At 35.9% G+C, this 24,686-nt stretch overlaps 1 protein-coding gene across 10 annotated transcripts in view; it reads left to right on the forward strand.

Moving 5' to 3' along the window:
• The window catches only part of TBC1D5 (TBC1 domain family member 5), a 578,936-nt gene that overhangs the window by 508,706 nt on the left and 45,544 nt on the right, over positions 1-24,686 (forward strand). For 8 of the 10 annotated variants that reach the window (XM_079115504.1, XM_079115505.1, XM_079115503.1 and 5 more), the window contains 3 exons: positions 972-1,246; positions 5,590-5,655; positions 16,949-17,112. In XM_079115504.1, the coding sequence (XP_078971630.1) occupies positions 972-1,246; positions 5,590-5,655; positions 16,949-17,112 (505 nt within the window). The remainder of the gene's footprint in view (positions 1-971; positions 1,247-5,589; positions 5,656-16,948; positions 17,113-24,686) is intronic. The other 2 variants (XM_079115509.1, XM_079115501.1) reach the window with 1 other exon arrangement.

The following is a 24,686-nucleotide window of genomic DNA, read 5'->3' on the forward strand; positions in this document are numbered from 1 at the left end:
TGACCATGGTGCCTTGCTAATGGGAATGACAGAGTAGAGAGGGGAGGCTGTGGGTTAACAATCTTGAAAGAGGAGAGAAGGTGGAATTTAGCCCAAGTGGAGAGGTTGGTCATGGTGAGGAGCAGCGACTTTTCTTCCTCTGTGATAGGAAAGATTTCAACTATGGGTAGATGCAGCTACCATTTAACAGACACTTAACGTGCCTACAGTGTGCTAGGCCCTGGCAATATAGAAGTATTAACAAAAGGCAAAATCTTTGCTCTCATGAAACTTCGATTTAATGGGAAATTGGAGGAGGTAGACAAATAATAGCAAAATAAATAAAATAAATAGTATGTCAGATAAAGAAAAGTGCTCTCAAAAATAAATAAATAAATAAATAAGCCAGAGAAGTGTGAAGTAAGAAGATGCAGAATGCTGGGGCAGGTGGGTGATTGCAATTTTAATGAACTGGACACTTGACATAACTTTTATTAATTTACTTCATGACTCTCAGAAACATTTATTTTCAAAATCAGATTAAATGTTGCTACTACCCATGCACCAAGGCTGTGGGAGATCCATTCTCAGGCCAGGATTTGTCAAGCCCTATACTTCTCTTTTCTAGTCCACAGTACGGGTTTCAAATATGCACTTACTTATGCTATTTTTATTAGTATTTTTCTTTTCAACTAGACTAGAAGCTCCAGGAGGGGAGGTGTATCCTCAGAACCTAGCATAGTATTAGCATATAATATGCCCTATTTATTGAATGAATAATGAATGAAAAGTAGTTAAGACTATTTGACATAAGCAGTGTTTTTAAGAATCTCAGTATTTCATTATTCTAAGTTTTAACTTCTTACTTTATATACCTCACCTAGTAAATTGTTCTTTTTCAAAGCACAGCAAGGTATGTTTTTATACCAGCAGTATATATAAAATAAAGTCATCCTCTAATTTAAATCACTTTGCTTCATTTTCTTTTTTAGGACCAATGCCAAAGGTGCTCCCCTGAATATAAATAAGGTCTCTAATAGCCTGATTAATTTTGGAAGAAAGCTGATTTCCCCAGCAATGGCCCCAGGCAGTGTGGGTGGCCCTATCCCTGGGGGCAACAGTGGCAGCTCCTCTTCTGCTGCTATCCCCACCAGGACCTCAGCAGAAGCCCCAAGGCATCATTTGCAGCAGCAGCAGCAGCAGCAACAGCAGCAGCAGCAGCAGAGGCTGATGAAATCCGAAAGCATGCCAGTGCAATTGAACAAAGGTAGGAAAAAATACTAGTGAATCCTCAGAAAATACAGAGTAGCCTGGGATTTCCTCACAAGCCTTTGAAGAATCAGCCTCCCAGAAGAAGAAAGTAATGCAGAACATTTTTTAAAAATCTGTGATATTTGATCCTTTTCAAGTTGAAATATCAGATACTGTGTTCTTAATTAAGAATATTTTGTGAGATAATTTGCTAAGATTTTTTTTTAACTTGTATATCCTAATATACTTGCATTTTTGGCCTGTGGATGCCCATATTATGTGATGACATGAACTATCATAAGACAGGACTTGAGATCAGTTGACTGTGTTCTCTGTAGTTTTATATAGTAATGCTGACAAGAGAATAATGCTGTCTTTCAGAACAGAATCTGAAATGGGAAAGTCTAAAACCTTTTCCAGTCACAGCATTGATCAGTGCATCGCAGTGGTTTGGAGGAAGCAGGCCACTCAGCTTCTTGCTTCTCATGCAAGGTGAAGCAGCTGCTTCACCTCTAAAAAATACAAACTAGAATCTTAAGGAGAAAAAAAAAATTTAAAGCTAAACAAAATCTTAAACAACCAAAAGAAGTGTTTGAATCCATGCACCAAAAGTTAGCACCATAGACTGTAGAGCAGAGGAAAGGTGGGAGACCATCCAGCCTACTTCTCTCATTTGATAAGTGAGGGCTCTGCTCCTGGTAGCTCTAGTGCTGCTGTCTCTCAGCTAAGCTTGCTTCTGTTTCAGGGCTTTCTCTCAGAGCATCACCTGCCTCTTGCACTTTACTCTTAAGAGATCCCTTCAGGGTCTTTCTTAGGACCTTTATATTCTTGTTTTCCACTTATTTTTATAGAGATATTTTAGGAGCCTCTATTCATAACAGATTAGAAACAGCTCCCTTTATTTTTAGTGGTAGAACTCTGCTAAAACTATAATATAGAAATAGTGATATTGTGGCAGAAAATATACAAAAAAAAAAAAAAAAAAGTAATCCTGAGTCCTGAGAAAGCTTAACAGTCTAGAGTCATTTAGTGTCAGAGTAAACATCTTGACACAAGCCCTATTCACATCATTAAAGGGAACTCTGGGCTACGTCAGTATTCAGTACTTAGTGTTGACTGTAAAAGTAGCAGTATTTTCAGTTACAAGACCTTAAACTCTGTTCTGTATACTCTAAAATTACATTCAAAATTATTAAAAATTTTACCTCTTGGCATTTAAATTGTCACATGAAAGTTAAGTGGATTTTATTCCCCAGTTATGCAAATTAACAAGTATTAGGCAACACCTATATGTTCATACTCATGCACAGGCATACATGTCCATATTCCTCCATTGCTTAGATCATGTCATCTGTCTTTTCTGTATGTCTTTGCCTATATGAAACATCAGACTTGATATAATTAGTATTTACACTTTTATTAGCATGTTCAGTTTATTTTACATGAGATTATCTCATTTAAAATCGCACTCTTTTTTAACATAAAACTGTCACACATGATTTAAAGAAAAGGGGACTTTGAATCATTAACATGTTATAAGTGTGTTTTAATGCCAGGAGACATGCCCACTTCCAGAATGCAAATGAATGTTATTTTATATATTTCTTAATTGTACTGTTTTATTATTCTAAACAAATATGATTTCAATATTGCTTTGATAACAAGTTTTAGTCAGTTGTAATTCTAACTGATGGCAGGCAAATGAGTCAGAGAATCTCTTAATGCTGTAGCTTAAATTTTCTGAGGAACCAAGCCAAATGATTATAGAAATATAAAGTTGTGTCTCTAAGGAAATGTCAAGTATTAATATCACAGTAAGTGAGAAAGGAAGTGCATGGAGATGAAACAATTGATGAAAACCAAGTCCCCAGTTATAAGGAGACAACGGAGCACTTAAAGTATTTGGAACATGAGTATCACTGGGGTGTTTTGTAACTGATCCCTGTCCTGAAAGAAACTGGCTTTGTTTTGCAACTCTTCCATATTTTTACTTCTGGTTCATTCTTCTCATGTCAGTATCAAAAAAGTGCATTTCTCTTTGTATTAAATATAAGTATTCCTGCAAATTCTCCTCCCTGCATAAAGGCTTGAATAAAATAAAGGGTGGAAAGAACAGTTTATAGAAGTATAAACAAGTATACTATAATGTTGCTCCTGGCTTCCCTCCTGAGAACCCTAGACTACCCTGGAAGCCCTGTTTCTTCTCCCTGAAACTAGAGATTTGGACTGATACCTAAGAGTCCTCCAGCTCTAAAAATCTGTAGTTCTTTTAGTAAAAAAATGTATTTGTTAACTCCACAATTAAAAATACTTCAATATCTATTGTTTATACTGATATGACCCACAAGTATTCTGCTGTGCTGTCTCTCTGACACATCTGCAAGTATGTTACCTGAAATCAGTGAACACAATAGCCTGTCGGAAGGCTTGTGTTGGAATATGATTTCTAACTCCAGAACAAAGTCATCTACTCAGTACCTTTAAGAGAAGATAATTTAGTGTATGCTACTGGAAAATTCAAAAGTTGTTTTGAAAAATCATTATTTATAAAGATGAAAATGTTTTTGTTTTCGTAAGTTAACAATTATTTGTACTTATAAGGGGGACAGTTGTGTTTGTAATCCAAATTCATACTTGTTTGAAATGCATTATGTAGTCCATGTGTGTGTTGTGGTGGAATAGTGAGGAAGAAAGAGGCAGCACAAATGTCTTCCATAATTTTCTTGGTGATATTTATGTTAAAATGAGTTTTAAGTTTCTACATATACATTAATAGATGACCTAGAATCAGCAGAGTAAAATGGGCAGCAGTTTTAGAATAATAAAATCTCCTCCAAATATACAGAAAGCAGATCCACCATTGTTCAGTGAATTTATAATATACTGTATTATGAAAAGTCATGGAACCTGACCGTTTCCACTAGAAAGTGTTTCCCACTATTTGGGGTATGTTCTTATTTAGAGATTTTATTTCAGTTATAGGGGAATGTGTCTGTTGCCTATAATTATATCAAGTGTGTACTGTTAATTAATTGGTGGTGATGATATAATTACAACCCAACAATTTCCAGATGAATTGACCATGCTATAAATCATAATTGTAGCAAGTAGCTAAGGATAGTGAGGGCACGTTATTTAATTCAAATTTTGATTTTTTTTAATACTGCATATATTTTATTAAAAAGAAGGAGAAGCAAGTCTGTTAATCATAGATTATCATACATGGAAAATACATACAGAGCTTTTTTTAAAGGCTCTGTTCCTTTTTAATCTCAAAATACTATAGGTGATAATATATCCAAAGGAACATTCTGTTGACAGTGACTATGCTCCCTGATGAACTTTGTCATCCAGGAAGGAAATCAAAGAACTGCAGAGTCTTCCATTTAAGTGCTAGTGCACCTTAGGTTCTTCACAGGATTTCCTGTTGTGCCCCCTTTCCTTTCCTTTCTTTTCTGTGTACTTAAAATGCACTTTTTTTTTCCCCTTTCCTGTTTCTTTTGTCTGTATTTGTACTTGGGTTTTTTGGTTGGTTGTTTTTTTTTTTTTTTTTTTTTTTTTTTTAACTTGAGCACTACTTTATTTTAAGCATTTACTTCAGGTCCAATTTGTAAATGAAATCTTGCCTATAATTATATGAAGTGAAGGGTATGTAGTTCACAGATTTATTTTTACACATTGACATTTATAAGTACATGTGGTAACTTTTGAAATCTTTTCATTACCTAATATGAAGTTACAACTTATTTAGACCTTATCACTGAAGAAGTTGCTTTCAAATTTAGTTAAAAATAAATTTTGTCTGAGATAAGAAGAAATCAATTTCAAAAGAATGTCTATTAATAAATGACATATAAACTTTCAGATTAAAGCTTTTTTAAAAAAGAAAAATATATAATCACAGTGAACTGTGATTTTGCAAAATCTTTTTATTGCAAGTTTCCTGTATTCTAGTCTGTTATAAACTTGTTTACTTTTCTTTTGGGAAATACAAACAAAAACTTATTGGGAAACATTCTTTTAAGTATTTATTTCCTTAAACTGGATGGTTGGTGCACACCGTGTAATTCCAGCTACTCTGGAAGCTGAGGCAGGAGGATTGTGAGTTCAAAGCCAGTCTCAAGATAAAAATAAAAAGTGCTGGAATGTATCCCAGTGAAAGAACACTCTTGAGTTCAGTCCCTAGTACTATAACTTTTTGTTCCTTGAAAATATTTTATATTAATTTTTCTAAACTTGTGCTATATTTTCTGTTGTGCCATATTTTTAGTAATTTGATAAAATATTACATTGAGTATGAAAGAAAAGTTGCTTATTTCCTTCTTATGGAATCTAATTATTTTTTCTTATGAAATCCAGGCGATATAGTTACAGGAAGCGATGCTCAGGTTTCTGTTCCTGTCCAGACTCTAACTGACCTCCAAGGTACAGTTACCATAGCAACATTGTGTGTGTGTGTGTGTGTGTGTGTGTGTGTGTGTGTGTGTTTCCTCTCTCTTTCAGTCTCTTTCTACCTACAGTATTATCATTTTCTACTCTAAAACTCAATTTTTCCTGTTGTCCACCCTTCATTCATGTTTATCAGTCCACTACCATTGTTTAACCGCTGAGTGGCACTGTTGTGTAGAACAAAAGTGTCCTTTCCTGTCCTATACATTGTTGATGCTAAATCAGACTCCGATGTGAGTTTCCTATTGAAGTGTGCACAAGCCTCTTTATTTGCTAAATATGACTCCACTCTGTATGTTTTGGTTATTTTAACATTATACTTTGTAGAGAAGCTGACATCAAAGGGTTCTTTTTGCTGCAAAGGTGCTTGGTGACAGTATTTGAAAATTAGTTTTGAGATTAGACAATTTATGTTCTATGATTAACCTGAGATACTTATATTTTACATAAAAGAATTACAATGTGTTTTTGAAATGCTTTCAAGTATAGTCTTCATATACTGGATTGTATTAACACAAAGCATAGAGTGGCAAATCTTTATATATACTACCTGGCAATGGTTTAACATAAAAAAGAGAACATTTACCACCATATCCATTTGTGCAACATGTAGGAAAAAACAGTTTAAGAAATACAAGAAGTTGGTAATCCATTTTCAGCACTTCCTGTGAAATTTTAAAACATACAAATATTTAAGGTTGCTGCATATATCTTTTATTATGTAATCTTATATATGAAATATGCCATAGAGAGGGTTTCTGTGTTAAATGGATAACTTGACTAACTAAAAGAATCTTCCCTTCAAAATCAGACTAAAATGATAGCAATACAGTATTAATGAACAGCCTTATCATGGTTTACTTAATTTAAAACATCCACTTAATATAGTCATGCTAGTAGTATTAAAATACTATTCTGATTGTGATATGTCCTCATAATCTCCATGTTTTTAAATAAATTAACAGCAAGAATGGTGATTAAGAGGTACCTGATGTATTATTGGCTTGACTTTAAAAAAAAAAACAACTGTACTGTGGCAATGCAACCGTATGCTTTCATTTCTATGTATAGTTCTCTGATTGACAGGTAGTTTCTGGCTATATTTTGGTAATTGAACCAGATGACCTTTAAGGGCTTTTCTAGCTCAGGGCTTCCATGAAGAGCTGTTCACTTTTCTTTAACAGACGTTAAAGTGATCTAGATGATAAAGGGTTATAGTAGAAAAGAGAAAATCTCCATATGATTTATCTTAGCCTTCTCAGGGTTCTTGGGTGGATATTAAGTTGATCATCTGATGTGGAGAGAATTCACAGGAATTAAATTCATTTCCTAAAATTAAATTCTAGACCCTATGACAATGTTTTTAACAAGTGTTTTGTTATTCCACAGTTAATTGCTACAGAGTAGGTTTTTGATTTTTCTACACGACCTGGGCTATGAAGTCAATTTATACCTGTGGGCAGAGGAAGCTGAGGGTTGGCTTGCTTATTCTGACTTCTGCTTCTATGCTATTACTTAATTCATTTTTTCCTACAGACCAGAGCCACATGACTGATGTTATGTTTTTAAAAACAATTTTAAAGAGGGAGGTTATATCATTTTGTTCAAATAACTTTGTGTTATGTAAGTAGAATCATTTATATATTCAACAAGTATTTTTTTGAGTACCTACTACTTGGCAAGTTTTGTTTTCATTGGTCCCTTGGCTTCCTGCAGTCTCACCAGCTGTCCTGGGTGTTACCTTTGCTTTAGATGACCCAATCAAGCCTACAGGCAAGAACCGCCTCTTTTACTGAATACCTGTTCAGAATCCCCTCTTGCCTGCACACTCTGATAGAGATTGTATCAGTATGATAGGAAAGCTACTTTATGAGATGAGTCCCAAATAAAGTGTTTTCAATCTGTGTTGAGGACTGACAGTGCTGAGATAGTGAGATGACACCTATCCTGATTTGGATTCATACTTCCTCAACATACTTCCTGAAGAGTGCCGAAAAGCGAGAGAAAACAGAAACCAAAACAGTTAGTGGTGACAACAAAAATCGACTTATCTATACTGAATAGCATCAATAATATCAGAAGTCTAGAGAATTTCATCAGGAATGCCAAACCTGTTATACTCCCCTATGTGTAGAGTAGAGATACTTTGTAATTTCTGGGAAATTAAACTATTATTTAGGCTTTCCCAGCTGTCTTCTTTCAAAGAAATAAAATAAATTTGAAGAAATAAGTACCAATACTTTCAGAGGCTCTTTGATTGTAGTCTTAATAAAACTTGATATCTGGACCTTTGCCTTTAAACATACAATAGTTATATGGGTTTTAATTTTTAAGGGAAAAAGTGTAAAGTGGGATTTCACAATTCAGATCAATAAGTAATTTTTGGAGAAGCATTGGAAAGTTTTATTTTATATCCTGCAGTGTAGGTTATAGTCACATACATACACACACCTGCACACACACAAATGGACCATGGCAGAATTTGTTTTTTGAAGACTCAACTACTTGGGGTTTTTTAAAATTAGTTTAGATCTCTTAAGTAATTACCCTAGTCATCTTCAAAATTTATACTTACGTGTATGTATTTATGTTGTGTGAATTCACGGAGAGGTATCAATAATTGTCAGATTGTTTTTTAAAAATACAAAAAAGGTGGGGGGAGTCAGTCTCCCTCTCCAGGTAATCACTGATGATATTCATAAGGTAAAACTAAAACACATACAACATTTAGCAAGCCTAATTAAAGATATTAAAGAAGGGGAAAGGTCCTCCATTTTTTCCTCCCACCTCTTTCTGCTAGCCCACTTCTCCAAGGGTAACCATTGCTAAGTTTCTTATGATTCCTTCCAGTGGTGGTGGTGGAATATGTGTGATTTAAATTAAGGGATAATATGGAAGTCACAATTTGATAAGAGCTCACTTGTCTGAAGATAACTTTCCCTCTGGACCATCAAGATAAACAGACATTATTACCTCATGTACATATATGATTGCATGACCAATGTGATCCTACAACAGGTACAGTCAGAAAACTGAGAAATCATATTCCATTTATGTATGATTTATCAAAATGCATTCTACTGTCATGTATAACTAATTAGAACAAATTAATTTTTTTTAAAAAAAGATAAAGTATAACAGAAATATCCCAGTACAGATGACAAGCAGAAAATTGGTAGGACAAAAAAAGGGAGGAGTAGGACACAGTAAGCCAAGAAAGAGACAGCTGTGCTCCCAGGAGTGAGGGAAGAGACCAGAAACAGCAACAGCAGTGTTCCTTTTGGGGACATACTGCTGGCTACTCTGATTGATATGACAAGTAGTGGTCCTAAAGCAGAACAAATGATTCCATTGTGTTTAGTATAATCACTTGAAGGTAGAGAAATGTGTTATATGTAAAATGAATTCTGGGAAGCATGAATTAGCTAGAAAATCCATTTTTAGGGACTATCTATTCCAAAAAACATGGAATAAGTAAGTTGCTTTTGGACTGAGAAGCAAGGTCAGAATTTGCTCTGTACTTCCAAAAGGCCTCATTCCAGTTTTCTTTAATGTAATTTTAGATCACATTTGCCACAGCCCACTTGGTGGGTGGTGTGACTTTGCCCAGCATGGCCTGGGTTTGAATCCTGGCTCCATCACTGCCTTGCAAGATGCCCTGGGAAGATTACTTAACCTCTTATTGGTAAAGAGGGAATAAGAGCAGCTACTTCAAGGTCTGTTGTGGGACCTTATCCCAGCACTCATCCCATAATAAGGATTCTAGGCTGCTACCTGCTTAGGTAATGGGTGTAATGGTAGCACCATTATGTGTTTCCCTCAAATACCTCTCTGGTTTTGGGAATTAAATTATAAAGGAACCAAACCAAAACCTCTGTATTAATTATTACTTCTGGTGTTCTAAAAATACATTTACTTATAATTACCCCTATTTTATTTCAGAAAATGTCCAAGGCAACTAAAATTTTGTAAGATTTGCAGATATAATTACTTACAACTCCTTTTTCATTTTGGAAGAAAATGAAAAAGTTATAATGGTTCACAAAATTCAGACTTTTTCCAAGGGTATAATAAAATTTAAATGACTCTACCTGGAATTTTAGATTAACTCAGTACTTGAACTACAATGTCAGATATTGAGAGTCTAGAAATCATAAGTAGAATACAGTAATCAAAGGAGTAATAAAGAGAATTTCCGAGAGCTGAAGGAAGGTATTGGTGTGGAGTTGGAAAAAAATCTGACAAGCAGGATAAAAGTTAAAAAGACCCATCTCTAGGAACTCCACAAAAAATTTACAGACCCTCAAGGATGAGGAGAAAACTCTTAAGGTTTCCAGAGAGGACCAAGAAAAGCAGGCAGGGGGCGTGGCTTGTGTCTAAGTCAACATCAGATAGACATCAAATTTCTCTTCACAAAACTAAGGACCTGGAGACATTTGAGTTTATTTCCAAAGTTTTGCAAGAAAATTTTTTTGAACTAGAATCTTATTTTCAGTCAAACTAGCATTCAAACAGGAATATAAGACAGACATCTCAGGGATCTGAAATAATTCATATCTACCAACAGACCAACTTCCTTCCTGCCCCCAGATATTTATTTTCTATACATATCCCACTACTTATAAATGTTAAGTTGTTATTCTAAATCTTTATTTAATAAAGAAATCAAAAACAAAAATTTCAAATGTTTTTAGAAGTCAGTGATAACAAGAAAACCAAATATCAAAGCCCTGAAAGAGATTGAGATAAAATGACAGAGGAAATGCAATTGTTAGAAAGTAAGACAGTAAAATAATTATCTAAGTGTATGATTCAGTAAGATAGAACAAGAACATCAAAATATATCTGACAAAAGTAAAGGGATGAAAAAGGATAAGAGATTTAACAGCACTTAAAACAGATTATGTCAATGAAACTGAAAGGTGATACTTTTAAAAGTATAGTAACCAACATTCAGTAAGTGATCAGAAATGAGAGAGCCAGATATGATAGCACGTGCCTGCAATCCCAGTGACTTGGGAGGCTGAGGGAGAAGGATTGCAAGTTTGAGGCCAGCTTCGGCAACTTGGACCTTGTCTCCAAAAAGGAAGAAGTGCTAAAATATACAAAATAAGAATTATGATATAATTAAAAATACAGAGAAAGGGTGTTTTATTGTAAATGAGTACTTACTGTATACAACATTACAAGCTGAAACTCTGGACAGTTTTCTCTTGCTGATAAAAATTACCACAAATTTAGGTAGTTTGGTAAATATAGATTGATTGTTCAATGGGTATGTAAGAAGTCTGACAAAGGTCTCACCAAGCTAAAACTCAGGTGTCAGAAGTCTCTAGAGGAGAATCTGTTCCCTGGTTGGTTTGCACTGTTGGCAGAATTCAGTTCCTTTTAAGTGTACAACCCATTTCCTTGTTGACTACCAACTAAGGACAGTCTCCAGCTTCTAGAGGATGCCATGTTTCTTGGCTTAAGGCCCTTTTTCTCTACCTACAAAGCCAGTAATGCCAAGCCCAGTCTGTTTCATGGTTCAGCTGTCTCCTTTGTCGTCTTCAGTATATCTCTGAGTCATTCTGCCCTTGTCTTCCAGATTAAGGATTCATGGATTAGACTGACAATCATGATAACCCAAGATACTCTCTCCATCTCAAGGTCCTTAAACAGACCTGCAGAGACTCTTGCTGTTCAGGTCATATATTCAGAGGCTCTGAAAATTAAGGGCACAGGCATTATAATTCTGACTACCATGTACATGACTTTTTAAAGGAAAATATGATCTAGTCAAAGTTGACCCAAGGAAAAGTAGAAAACCTTAATAGAGAAATAGACATAGAAAAATCCAAAAGATCATCATAGTAGTGCCTTTGAAAAGACACTAACTCCAGAGAGTTTTATAGATAGATTATCCAAACTTCTAAGGAACAGATGAATTCAGTTATGTTAACTTAGAAAAATAAGGAATTTTTTTTTCATTTCATTTTGTGGAAAAGCCATGTTTTTATGAATCAAAATGCTCTGGCTTCTTAGGTTTATCTTCTGTTATGTAGAATTTCAAAAGTAATCTGACATTCAGAGCTGAGCAAACATTCCTATTGGTTTAGCTCTATCTTCCACCACCTTCAGAGACAGTAGAACCATTGGCTTAAGGAGGACAGAGGAGCAATGAGAAATTCATGAAAGAAAAAAACTCAATTTATAATAAGTTCCTAAATTATATCTCAGTATTCATCTTAGGGAAAGAAATGCCTTCCTAAGCAGGAAGCCATAAAAGGAAACACACACATATACAAAATATAGAAGGAAACCCCAAACTAGTTTTTAAAAGTAAAATAAGCAGAGACAATTTGAGCCAGTCTATAAATATCGTAAAGGCTACTCAGCCTCATTGGTTATCTGGAAACTTTAAGCTAGCCTAGTGAAGTCCCCCTCTATCCACTTAGGCAAATAAGTAAGTAGATGAATAGGTAATACATAAGTACATATAATTATCATGTCATATTTACTTATATATAAGTACACATATGTGCATCTATAAAATACCCAGTCTGCAAAGATGATGAACATTAAGATCCCTTAGCTGACTTATAATTTGTCAATCCTAGGAGAAGCCAATTCAGAATCATTTAAAATGCACATGTACTTAGGCATAGCATTTGTACTCATATAAATTGACCTTTTAGAAATAAGCAACTACCTAAAGATGTACCTCTCTAGCCAAGTGCGGTGACACACACCTGTGTAATCCCAGCAACTCAGGAGACTAAAGCCAGGAGGACCGCAAGTTCGAGGCCATCCTGGACATCTTAGTGAGACCTTGCCTTAAAATGAAAAATAAAGAAGGTTGGGGATATAGCTCAGTAGTAAGTAGAGTGCCCCTGGGTTCAATCCCCAGCATTGAAAATGGACAAATTAAGACAGTCATAGATAAATAAAAATTGAGAGTATTCATTATTAGCAAATTTGCCCTATAAGACACAGTGAAGGAAATCCTTCAAATGAAGAAACAGGGTGCTAGATGTTAATTAAAATATGCATGAAGGTAAAGAATATTAATAAAAATTACAGGGAATTGTAAAAGTTTTTTACTTATCTGATATTGTTAATATCACACTACCCAGATTGATCTATATATTTATCATAATCCTTTTCAAAATCCCAGTAATTTTTAAAGCACTCATCCTAAAATCCATAGGAAATGAAAAGCACCCCCCCAACAATCTTGAAAAAAAACAGAGATCAAGAATTTGCACATCTATTTCAAAACTGATTATATTGTATGATGCTAGCATGAAGATAATCATATATATAATTTAGAAATAAATGCTTAGCATTTGTGGTAAATTGGTTTTCAACCGAGTTTCTGAGACCAATTCTGTTTTTCAAATGGTTCTGGGAAAACTGAAAATGCACACATGAAAGAATGAAGTCCCTAATACCATATACAAAAGTAGACTGTAGACTTAAATGTAAGAATTATAACTACACAAAAACTTAGGAATATATCTCCATGACCTTGGGCTAAGCCATGGTATCTTAGATGTGAGCACAGGCAACAAAAGAAAAAAGCAGGTAAATGGGATTTCATCTGATTGAAACTTAGGCTTCATCAGACAATATTAAGAAAGTAAAAACAAAGCACAGAATGGGAGAATTTTTGTCAAATCATATATCTGGTAAGGAACTTGTACCCAGGGTTTATAAAGAACTCTTTTATCTCAGTGATAAAGACAAATGCTTCAATTTCTAAAATGGATGAAAGATTGGAATAAACATTTCTCCAAAGAACATATACCAGCATCTAATAAGCACATTAGTCTTTGGGAAATTTCATATCAAATCACAATGAGATACTATTTCACACCCACTGGGATGGCTATACTAAAAAGACAATTGGTAATAAGTGTTGGCAAGAATGTAGAGAAGTTAGATTTCTTATACAATGCTGATGAAAAAATAAAGAGGTATAGCCAGTTTTGAAAGAGTTTGGCGGTTTCTCAAAAAAAAAAAAAAAAAGAGTTACTATATTGATTTAGCAATTTCTCTCCAAGGTATCTTCCTCAGAGAAGTGATAACATAGATCCACACAAAAATTTACACACAAATGTTCATAGCAGTACTATGCATTACAGTTAAGAAACAGATATAAGCAGTCCATCAATTGATTAATGAATCAATCAAATATGGTATATTATTTGGCAATAAAAAGGAAAATGAAGTACTGATACATGCTATAACATGAGTGAACCTTTAAATATATGTGGTCACAGAGGGCTACACATTGTATTATTCCATTTATATGATATATCCAGAAAAGGCAAGCCCAAAGAGACAGGAAGTAGATGAATGGTTGCCAAGGACTATGGGAAGGTGGAGAATAATTGCTGATGGGCATGGAGTTTAATTTGGGGGTGATAAAATTGTTCTAAAATTAGTGATAGTAGTCATGCATCTCTAAATATACTAAAAAATTAGTGTACATTTTTTAAAAGGCAGATGTAAGGCTGTTTTTTCTTAAAAGGTAGCTTTCACATTTAATCTGTTTACCATGAGAATGTATTTACATGTAATGGTACAAATTATCAGATGGTTCCTGAGATCCTTTTCAGCTCAGTGTTCTCAGACCCTGGGCTGTAGAGATTATTGCCATAAATGGGTAACACGGAGAAGTTAAGGCCTGGAACCCTGGAAGTATGTGGGAAACAAAGTCAGAGTAGGGAAGGGGAAAAGTGAAGGCCAGGGTAGAATTTTCATATTCTAGGCTCTGACATAAGCATAAAATGCTTCTAGGCCTGTTCCTCCCTGCCCTTTCCTAACCCCAGGGGCCCTCCACTATCCTTGAAGGCTCAGCTCTAGTATCACTCATTATAGTTTTGATCCTTCAGGAAGCTGCCCCTGAGGTGGAGTTAGGAGTACCAAAGGTTAAATTGGGGAATAACACTGGTGAAAGAAAAAAGGAGAGAAGAGGATTGGGCAGAGGGATGGTTCCCAGCCACGATGCAGACAGACCTAGCACGTCTCTGTCAGCTGGACAGGGAGATCTGCAGCTAAGGTTTCCGACCAGAAGAGTTCTGTGTTGGGTGGAACTGGGTGGTCCCAGCTTCCAGGCACTAGCTAGGAGCCACACCGAGAGCATGATCTTGGTTCAAAACCTGAGGTAGCTACTAGACAACCTAACAACTAGAGGCAGTCAGCTAGTCGTATTTCTTGAGGCAGCAAGTATTTCCTTAACGAGAAGTCTATTACCCCTCTGTGTGAAATGTGCGAAATGTGCCTCCACTCTCTCCTCTCAGCCAAGGGAGAGGCAGTGGCTCTCTCCAGAGAAAAAAATAGTCTTTCATCATTCTTAATTTATCATTTGCCCCCTTGTCCCTAGCTTCTGAACTCTCTGTGGACAGAAACTCAATCTGAATCTCTAGTGTCTGATACAGAGGAGGCTTCCATGGGATAGAACTGTCTTGAGACCCACTACAAAGACTGGGAGTAGATAATTATTTCTACTTTCTGTCCCTTAATTTTAAACCTCAACATTCCCCAGAGGTCCATCTTTTCTCTATCCCTTTTTTCTCTGTGCCCCTTACCTCTGTTGATGACCTATGGCTTAAATACAATCTATATGCTACTGACTTCCAAATTGATCTCACTAGCTCAGCTCTCTTCTCTAAAAGCCAGACTTATGAGATCTTTAGTTTTGAATATATGATTAGGCATCTCAGCTCAGCAGGGCTGCAACTGAACTACTGATTTTATTTATAAAGCCTGCCTCCTACATTAGTAAGTAGGAACTCTACCATATTTCTTGCTTAGGTTGAAAATTTGAAGTTAAATTTGACTCCTTTCTTCCTCTTATAGCCCTAACAAATCCAATCATTTTTGTCCAGAATCTGAGCTGTGATCAGTCTTGGTATCTGAAGTAGCAAAAATTAGTTTCCCTGATTTTTGCCCTTGTCTACCGTTCCCTTGTCTCCCCAATTCTATTCTCAACACATCAGCCAGAGTGATTCTTTTAAAACGTAAGTCAAGCCATGTCATTCCTCTCCTGAATCCTCCAGTGATGTTCCATGGCTTCCTTTCTCATAGTAAAGGCATTCAGCATTGTCCACAAATCCACACCTATTCTGATCCCCTACTTGCTCCCAACCCTCACCTCCTTCCTATCCCTGTCATTCTTAGCTTTAGCCACACTGGCCACCTTGTTCCTTGCACACACACAAAGGTCTGCCTTGGGGCCGTTGTTGTTACTTCATATTTTATACAAACCTGGTACTTCGAGTTTCAGTGTACCTCAATTCTCAGTGACACCTTCCTTGATTGACCATTCTATTTAAAATTGCAACACCTTCCTTTAGCACTCACATCTTTGATTTGTTTTTCTGCATGGCACTTACTACCATATAAAATTATATCTGTTTTACTAATGTATTTGACTATGTCCCCTCACCAAAAAATAGACTGTGAGGGGTAAGACTTTTGAAAGTTTTAGTTTCTCCTCTCTTCCTGTACCCATTAAGCATCTGACACTTATTAGGCCTTCATTTGCTAGTGACTGAAAACATGCCAGGTATTTGGCTAGGTCATTAAGTCCCCTTGCCACCCTATGAGCGTATTCCCATTGTGCAATTATGCTGGCTTTCCACACCAAGCCACACTCTCAGGGGGACTTACTAGAGCCATTGTTTATGTTTGAGGAAGCTCTATAGGTCCAGGTTCTCTCAGTGAAGAAAGGTACTGCAGGGGATCGCAGATTTACCCTAACAAGGGCACAGTCTAGAAAAATGTCCTGTAAACCAGACTGTCCCATTTCCAGTAGTCCATAGGCTGGGGTTGCCATCTATGCTAATTTTTCCATCTGTTTTGCAATTGAAAAATGGAAAAGAGACTCTTCTAAAAAACTTCGATGAAGAATTCATATTTTTTAATCTTAATAATGTAACATACAGTATAATAGATTGTTTTTGTAATTGAGGAATTATTCCATTAGTGAAGAGAAAATTAATTTAACCATTGATTTCTAGAAATTGGATTTTAAAAATTTTAAAAAAAATTATGTGCATTAACTGTGTAGAACAAATTACATATAGAAAACTATAATGGTGCTTGGTTGTTCTAAAAATCGGTAATTATTCTGATACATAAAAATACATGCATTTGAATAGTCTACAGCTCTCTATGTTGACTTTGTGGTGTCATAATTGATCAGTTATGAAAGCAGTAGATTCAGTAGTTTACTCAAAGGGTCTAGAGTTTCATTATTGCTACTCAATTTCTTTTACAGGGCAAAGTTCTAAAAACATCAGTTCATCTCCAAGCATTGAGAGTTTGCCTGGAGGAAGAGAATTCACTGGTTCCCCACCTTCATCTGCTACTAAAAAAGATTCCTTTTTTAGCAACATCTCCCGGTCGCGCTCACACAGCAAAACTATGGGCAGAAAAGAATCTGTAAGTGTTTAAGGACAGTTTGTTTTTTATCCTTCATTTTGCTCCAGGGTGCTGCATTTACAAAAGTTTCTCTGATACCCATTTTTATAAAACTCTTAAAACGTTCATGAACTAAAACAAATTATTTTATCAAAAGTATCTTAGTTTTATTAGTAAAATTTAGTAATATTTTAAGGCTGGGAAAAGAAAGTAGCATTATTAAAAATGAGTTGAATCTTTCCCAAATTCCTGGCCTGTCCTTCTGTCCTCTACAAATGCTTTTTTGTCAAAGTCCTTTTTTTTTTTTTTCTGAAATTTAACAAATAACATTAAATCAGTGAGAGATTATGACATTTGAAATGAACCAAGCTAATTTTTCCATTTTGTCTTTCTTAAAAACTGAAAATAAGTATTATTTTATAATTTTTTTAAAAGCTATAAACTTCATTTAAGTTATAGTGTTTTGATAGTTGCTCTGTAAGATCCATTTATACATTTCTGAATAGGACATATCTAATGCATATCAACTTCTTTAAAAATCTGGTTGTTAAAAATAACTTACATAAGAACTTTATGTTTAACCACATATTATGGCTAGTTCAAGACCTGATATACTAATATGAACTTATTTGCTCTCTGGGAGACAAGATAGTATAAAGGATCTTGCTGTAATTAAAATGGTCCTAAATTTGGAAAAACAAACTATAAAACTTTAAAGGGATGATAATTCAAACTATATAGAATAAATAATATCATGGTATCTATCTTAATGATTTTGGATATCCTTCAGTAAGATAATCAGCTTCCTGGTGTTTCAACTACTGCATCTGCAAATTAAATAATACACAGTTAAACATTACATGATGATAAGATTGTGTTCTGAAAAATACATTACTAGGCCATTCTATTGTTCTGTGAAGATCAGGGAATGTACTTGTACCAATTAAATAGCTATGATATCACTAACTGATAGAACCCTATGGGACCAGTGTGATAGATGTGGTTTGTCATTGACCAAGATGTCATTGTGCAGTACACGACTACACTTTGCTCTCTGAATGGAAGATTTCACTACATGCTATCTTCAGAACCTTTCATTGTTTAGAATCTATAATTCTATAATTTAAAAAAGAGTGCAATAGAACTTTTGTTTAAAGATGGCACCTATAAAAGTGTGACCATTTAACTCTGCTCCCTTTAAAACTCCACTGCAAGGAAAATAAAGGTAAAGCTTAACCCTGAAAAAATAAGAAAACAAGAGAGAAGACAGCAGCAAAAAGGTTTGTTTAATGTAAAGCAGATGGTATTTGGTAAGCAAGTAGCCTCAAAGGTCAGCCCTAACTCAGCAGCAGGCAAAACCCAAGGAGCAAGACTAAAATCTTCCTGGAGCTCAGGAACTGGGAATCAGGGTGAGGGGAGCACTGAAAGGATGGCAGTTCATCAAAAGAAGAATCCAGTTTCTCTCCCCACTCAAGTAGAAGACTGGAAGCTTAGTTTCCAGAGAAGAATAAAACAGAGCATCAGGCACATTCCACCATGGGACTACCCTACTGGAAAAGAGGTGATGAATATATTTGAGTCCTAAATTTGAGGACACCACCCCCATACACATATACACACAGTTTCCTCCTCTTGCTTCCCTGGTCACCAATATGCCCAACCCTTCAGGCAGGAGATTGGAAGAGTTTTCTTTAGGCACACATACAGATGGGGTATGTGTGAACTGTATGTTTACACAGGAAAAGGAGGGAGCATAATGGTGGTACAGTTAAATCTCCTTCCATAGTAGGAAAATAGTGGAGAATACTCTAGAAAAAATTAAGAAGTAACAATACAAATCAGAGGTATAGAAGTGGAAAACAAAACCAACCAAACCAAAAAAAAAAAAAAAAGTAAAAATTAAAAGTGGTTGCTTCTGGGCAACAGGAAGTGGAGGGTGGGGTTGAGGGAACTGTCTTTTATAACAGGCCTTGTCGAACCATTTGACTCTTCAAGTGTTACATATGTGACTTACATTTAAAATAATAACTAAAAATTACAACAAAAATAGAATGCATTGGCATAATAAATTAGAAGAGCTATCTGTGTGAAGAGTCATGTATGTGAAGAGCCAGAATAAAGGAATTACAAATGAGAAAGGCATATGGAGACATGTTTCATTTGCATTCTATTATATTTTGGTAGCATATGGATTAGTCTACAACATAAATTAATTACTTCTCTTGATGGTGATATTTTAACATAAAACTGAGAAGTTGAGCAAAAATAGGAATAGGGTACATCTAATTCCCTACATAGATGTGCTATGAACCAAGAGACAGAGTGGAAGTGATTATTCAAAATTTAATGTTTCCTAACCTGTGGGGAGAAAGTAGACAGAAATTTTCAAGAGAAAGCTCATGGTTTTTTAAATAATACAAGAGTTTTATTATTTTATGAAATAGCATGTTAGTCAGTGCTGTTTGCCATTTCTGTACCTCCTTATCCCCTGTGATCTGTCAGTCATGTGACTAGTTCTCTCCAGTGAATTGTGAGTGGAAGTGATATACGTGTATTGCCACTACAAAACCCTCCACAACTCAAAATCTCTTGGGCACAAAGAGCAGAGCCTTCCTGCCAGTCCAGGAAGTACATACCTGAAATATGTGTGAGGAGTAAGCTTTGATTGATGTGAGCTTTGATAGATGGTTATCACAGCCTAACAGTGCATATAGTTGGAAAATGCTCAGGCCCACAACTTTCTCCCATGTGAGTGAGCTACTTAACTGCCACAAAGCCTGAGATTGGGTACACACCATCCTTGCACCCACTTTGCTTTTGTTTCCAGCTCAGTTTGGTGTGAATAAAGGGGTATTCAGTGTCCTTGAAAAAGCTCAAGATAGTTTTTTATTAAGTCATCATCATCAGTTTCTCACACCAGCGACTGACCAGAAATTGAAACAAAGACATCTTGCTTTGGATCCCCCTTGCCTAAACTATATGATACTTTTCAGATTTCAAGATTCCATTAATCAATCTTTAAAAGTGGTCTAGCATCAAGAGAGTGTTGATGTCAATTATCAGAAAGCTATGGCAGTAGTTGAAAACTGTCATAAAACCAAAGATAACCTAGTAGTAGCTATCAGCCTAAGTATGGTTGAAATCCACTTATTATGGTGTTTTGAGAAATTATTTTGAAAATGAATATAGGTGCAACATATCCTGGGTGAGCATCACATGTTACATTGCAGAACTTTTTCCTCTGTCACCTTTGTGTGTAGCGTGTAAAATTTTTCTATAATCCACAGGCTATCTTCTTTAGATAAAGATGCATCTGGCCATATAATAGGAGAGGGCCAAATTCAACTAAAACTCTAAAGAGGTAACAGATGAAGCTTTGTACAGATGTTTATAAAAGACATCATTAAACTTCTTTACTGAACTGTGAATAAAGTAGTAGGAAGTTTTGCAAAAATTGGCCTCACTTCACTATCCATAGTACCTTGCTTTGAAGTCAGTTTTCTTTCTGTCTTGTTTCCCAAAAGAGCCTGTAAGGCTCAACTAATTCAAACTAGTTTTTAATTAAGCTCTGATTTTTTTTTTTTGTCTTGAAGAAAAAAAATGGAGAATTTTGATACTCTTAATATTTTACACTTTATTTTTCATGATAGGTGACATCCAGTACTTAAGTTTCCTAGAAATGTATTTTTTAGTTGGTTATTTATCTGACTGTTAAATAAATTTTTACTTGTTTTTGTGTTGTTAGTCATGTTCTGTGATTGTTGCCAAATTGTTTTCTAATGGTATCTTTGCTAAGGTTAAAGGATAGGGAAGGTAATGAATATAAAGATAACACTAAAATTGACTTATGTGAATGAGTTCTAATATTTAAACACATCAGCCAGTAAGAATTATTTTTTTAATTCTTGAAGAACTACAAGACATTTTGCTACGTTTGTGATAATTATATATCAATCTTCAAAGACCTGAAAGTGTCCATGATTCAGAATCTTCTAGAAAGGACAGAAAATCAAAAACTGGCTGAGATAGAAATCCTTACCAAAGACTGGATGCATAATGAGGACCCCACCACCCAAGGGCTCATAGTGCTTCTGAGGGTCTCACCCTGTGTTTTCATAACTCCTGCTCTTTGCCCTCAATAGTCTGAGCATACACCATGGTCATACTAATAGGACTTATAATATTCATTGGTCTATTCTTTATCATGACAGAATAACAAAAAGTATCAGGTGAATGAAAAGAAAGTGGACTCTTACTCCCTGTGGAAGCAGAGACAACTTGAACATTACCTAATCTACTTTTGGTCATATTCTAGGAACTGGAATTTTAAAACATTATATTTGTGTAAGGAAAATAAGAGAAGAGGCTTATAGTAAAACTGGAGAAGAGGAAAGTTAAGTAATTAAGCTAAATTTAAAAGTCAAAGAGACATATGGTTAAATGCTAATATGAGCATTAAAGATACACACACATACACACCTTCTAGAGACTGTATTTGGGAATTCCTCAGTAGGCTTTCTTTCTCATCCCATGGGCTAGAATTAAATCCCCATGCCCACTCCTAAGCCAGTTTCTTAAGGGGAAAGGTTAAGAGAAACCCATGACTATGTGAAAAGGCCGTAGGCAATATGATAAAGCAACTAACAATTTAGTAGGTAACAGAATCGTCTATCTATCTTCCCATGAAACATTTTCTTTTACAAAGAACCAGTTTTGTTATAATCAGTCACTTTTTAGCAGTGAATTTTCAGGCCATTGAGTTAGATTGGTGATTGAAAGAGAATGGAACAGAGGGCCTTTGCCAGGACACCAGAATTTTCCTAGTTATCTGATTTTAAGTCATTGATGTGTATACTTCCTAGGAACACATGTGGAAAGTGTTGATCACAGTGAATTTTTTTAAAGGGTTTCTGGATGGAATTGAAAGCTAGCCTCTAGAACTTGTCTAGTTATTTAGGATCTTTCAATCCTTAAATTTATATTGGTAATCTCATCAGTTAGCCAATAATGTTAATGACAACTGAATTAAAATACAGTACTGTTTATATCACATTCCCATTTGATATAATTTACTGAAATGAACAGATTTAAATTGAGCTCAGACATCAGTTTTTGTAGTTTCTTTTAAATCTCATGATAGGAATTTTAATCTAATATCAAGTTATGACAGTTAGCTAGTCATTCAAACCTTGTTCATAGTATGTCAATGAATCAGCTCAAGGTCAGGGAGAGTTCCTCCGGTCTCCATCTCATCACCTCATCCAGTTCATGTAAAAATAACATGAACAGCAAAGGGAACATCATCAAAAGCTCTCAGTTTTTTACAGTGTATAGCATTACATATCAATTTAGCTTTTATAAGTGTTTTTTTACAACCAACCTTTTTGCTTCTTTATGCTTCAATAAATTTATTTTAAACCAAAACATCCAGGGAGCCTGTGAAAGTAAAATCCCAGGCAGTGGAGTACTGCACCTTGACTGTAAGGACAGTGCCCTTTGAGGCAAATAAGACACCCATCCTCCTCATGCTGGGCCTTCTTCCTCCATCATTTGTCTTCATCTTCATCATCTCCATAAAATGCAAAGATGCCAGATTGTGCCCATGCTGGACACTGCCCAGGAGGCATAGTGGATGGCTTGGGGAGAACTCAAGTGAAGCAATTAGATATATTTACAATGCCTGGCCAGAAATTCCTGTGGTTTTGAATCATGCTAAATTAAATGTGTCATTGATAACATTTGCTTCCTCCAGTGACCTTTCTGGAAACTTGATGTTTATGTATTCTTTCAATGCCACATTACCTTGGGGACAGTTATTTGTGCCCTAAAATGCACATGTGCATGGCCTAGGGGGAAATGAGGGCTTTGATTTAATCCTGTGAAGATGGAAATCAGCCAAGGCCAGAGGCCCCATTGTGGTTTCTGTAATGCTCTCTACCAGCCCCACCAATGTCATTACCACCCTCCCTACAATATCTGCCTGCTTTCAGAACTTTAATTTCTAGCGTCCCATCATTTACTCTTTAAAACGCCTGCATTAGCTTTCTCAAGAGGTTATAGTTTTAATCCAGAAGAATTCAAGGCCTATCAGAGGACTTCTAGACCTACTGAACCGTTAAGGAAGGAGACCTGTATCAGCCAGTAGCCTTCACTTTACCCCTGAAGCCTTAAGGCTAAGGAACTCCTTTAGGTTTGTTCCTCCCACAGAGTCAGTGGGAGGTTGGGCACCTTTGCCAGAGCTTCCTCTCTTTCCCTGAACTCTGCTTTTATTCCTCCTCCTTTCCTGTCCCAAGGCCCCTGTGACAGGAATTCACCTGGAAGTACTGCAGTCTGAGGGCAACCTCCCACCTGATGCCTGGGAGAAAGAGGCGGGATATGGAGGCAAATCTCAGCCACACTGTGTTCACTAAGCAGCATACCCTGTTCTAGGGGCCATTTTTGCTTTTTTCCCCTCTGCACAAAGGAAATACCCCCTCCACATCCTGCTCTGAAAGGGGACGACTTTTCCTAATCCCATGCTTTAAAAGTTAATGAATGCCTTAAGTTAGTGAAAAGGGGATTGCAGTTGTTGGGGAAAATTCATCACTTTTCTGTCTTGTGGCAGTGATGATGAAATACACTTGGATAGTAAGCAAGAAAGGAAACTTTAATCAGTCTGGCCATATTGGGAAGACAGAGTGAGATCCTGTCTGCAGAGTGCTGACAGGAGCGTTAGCTTTAAATAGAGGAAGATTGATGTAACGGCTGAGAGGTCTGCATAATTAGCAATCCTGGTCAAACTATCTTCTGATTGATCATTATTTTCATTCTGGTGTTGCAAGGTAGCTCCAGAGAAATCCTTATTGCTCAAGGAAGCAATTTCCACCTGTTATTCAGGATGTGTGTCTCTTGGACCTGTAATCCTGGAAGCGGGCAATTGACTGGAGACTTCTAGGCAAAACTGCAGAGGTCTGATGTTGTAAACACTCATAGTCTAATGTCCCTACACATCTGGCCTCAGTCAGGAATGGGATGACATAGAATAGGTAAATTAAGAGCTCATAAACTTTGTACTACCAATTTTTAGAGAACACTCCTTAAATGATTAACATGCCTATATGCAGAGCTGAACAAGGAGGTGACCCAAAGTTTTAGAGATAGTAAAGGAGACAGATGCAAAATGAAGGCAGAGATGCCAAACTTTATCCTGCAGGCCTCAGAGTTGCTGCTTTAGCAAAAGCAGCCTCTCTGAGTTCTTGTTGGAATGCCTCATTAATCCTTTACATAGCATATCTATTATTACAAATGCATCTGATTAACTTTCTTATAGTTGTATTTGACTAGACTAGTGGATTTGGCTAACATAAGCTTGACCTTGGTATGGGGTGTTGGTCTGCCTATAAAATACAGTTGGTCACAAACAATTTTTTTGTAAATATCTGGGAGGAAAAGAGACCCTTTTTAGCCTTGACATTGTACTATGGCTAAAGGATTTTTAATGTTTTAAATATATGGATCACCAAAAGATAATAATCAAATTCCCAAAGCATCCTTTTTATTTGAGATGATGATTTCCTCCAGAATTCTTACTCACTGTTCTATCTATAGCCTCATCA

This window comes from Sciurus vulgaris, assembly GCF_902686455.1.
Source record: "Sciurus vulgaris genome assembly, chromosome: 16".
Lineage (NCBI taxonomy): Eukaryota > Metazoa > Chordata > Mammalia > Rodentia > Sciuridae > Sciurus > Sciurus vulgaris.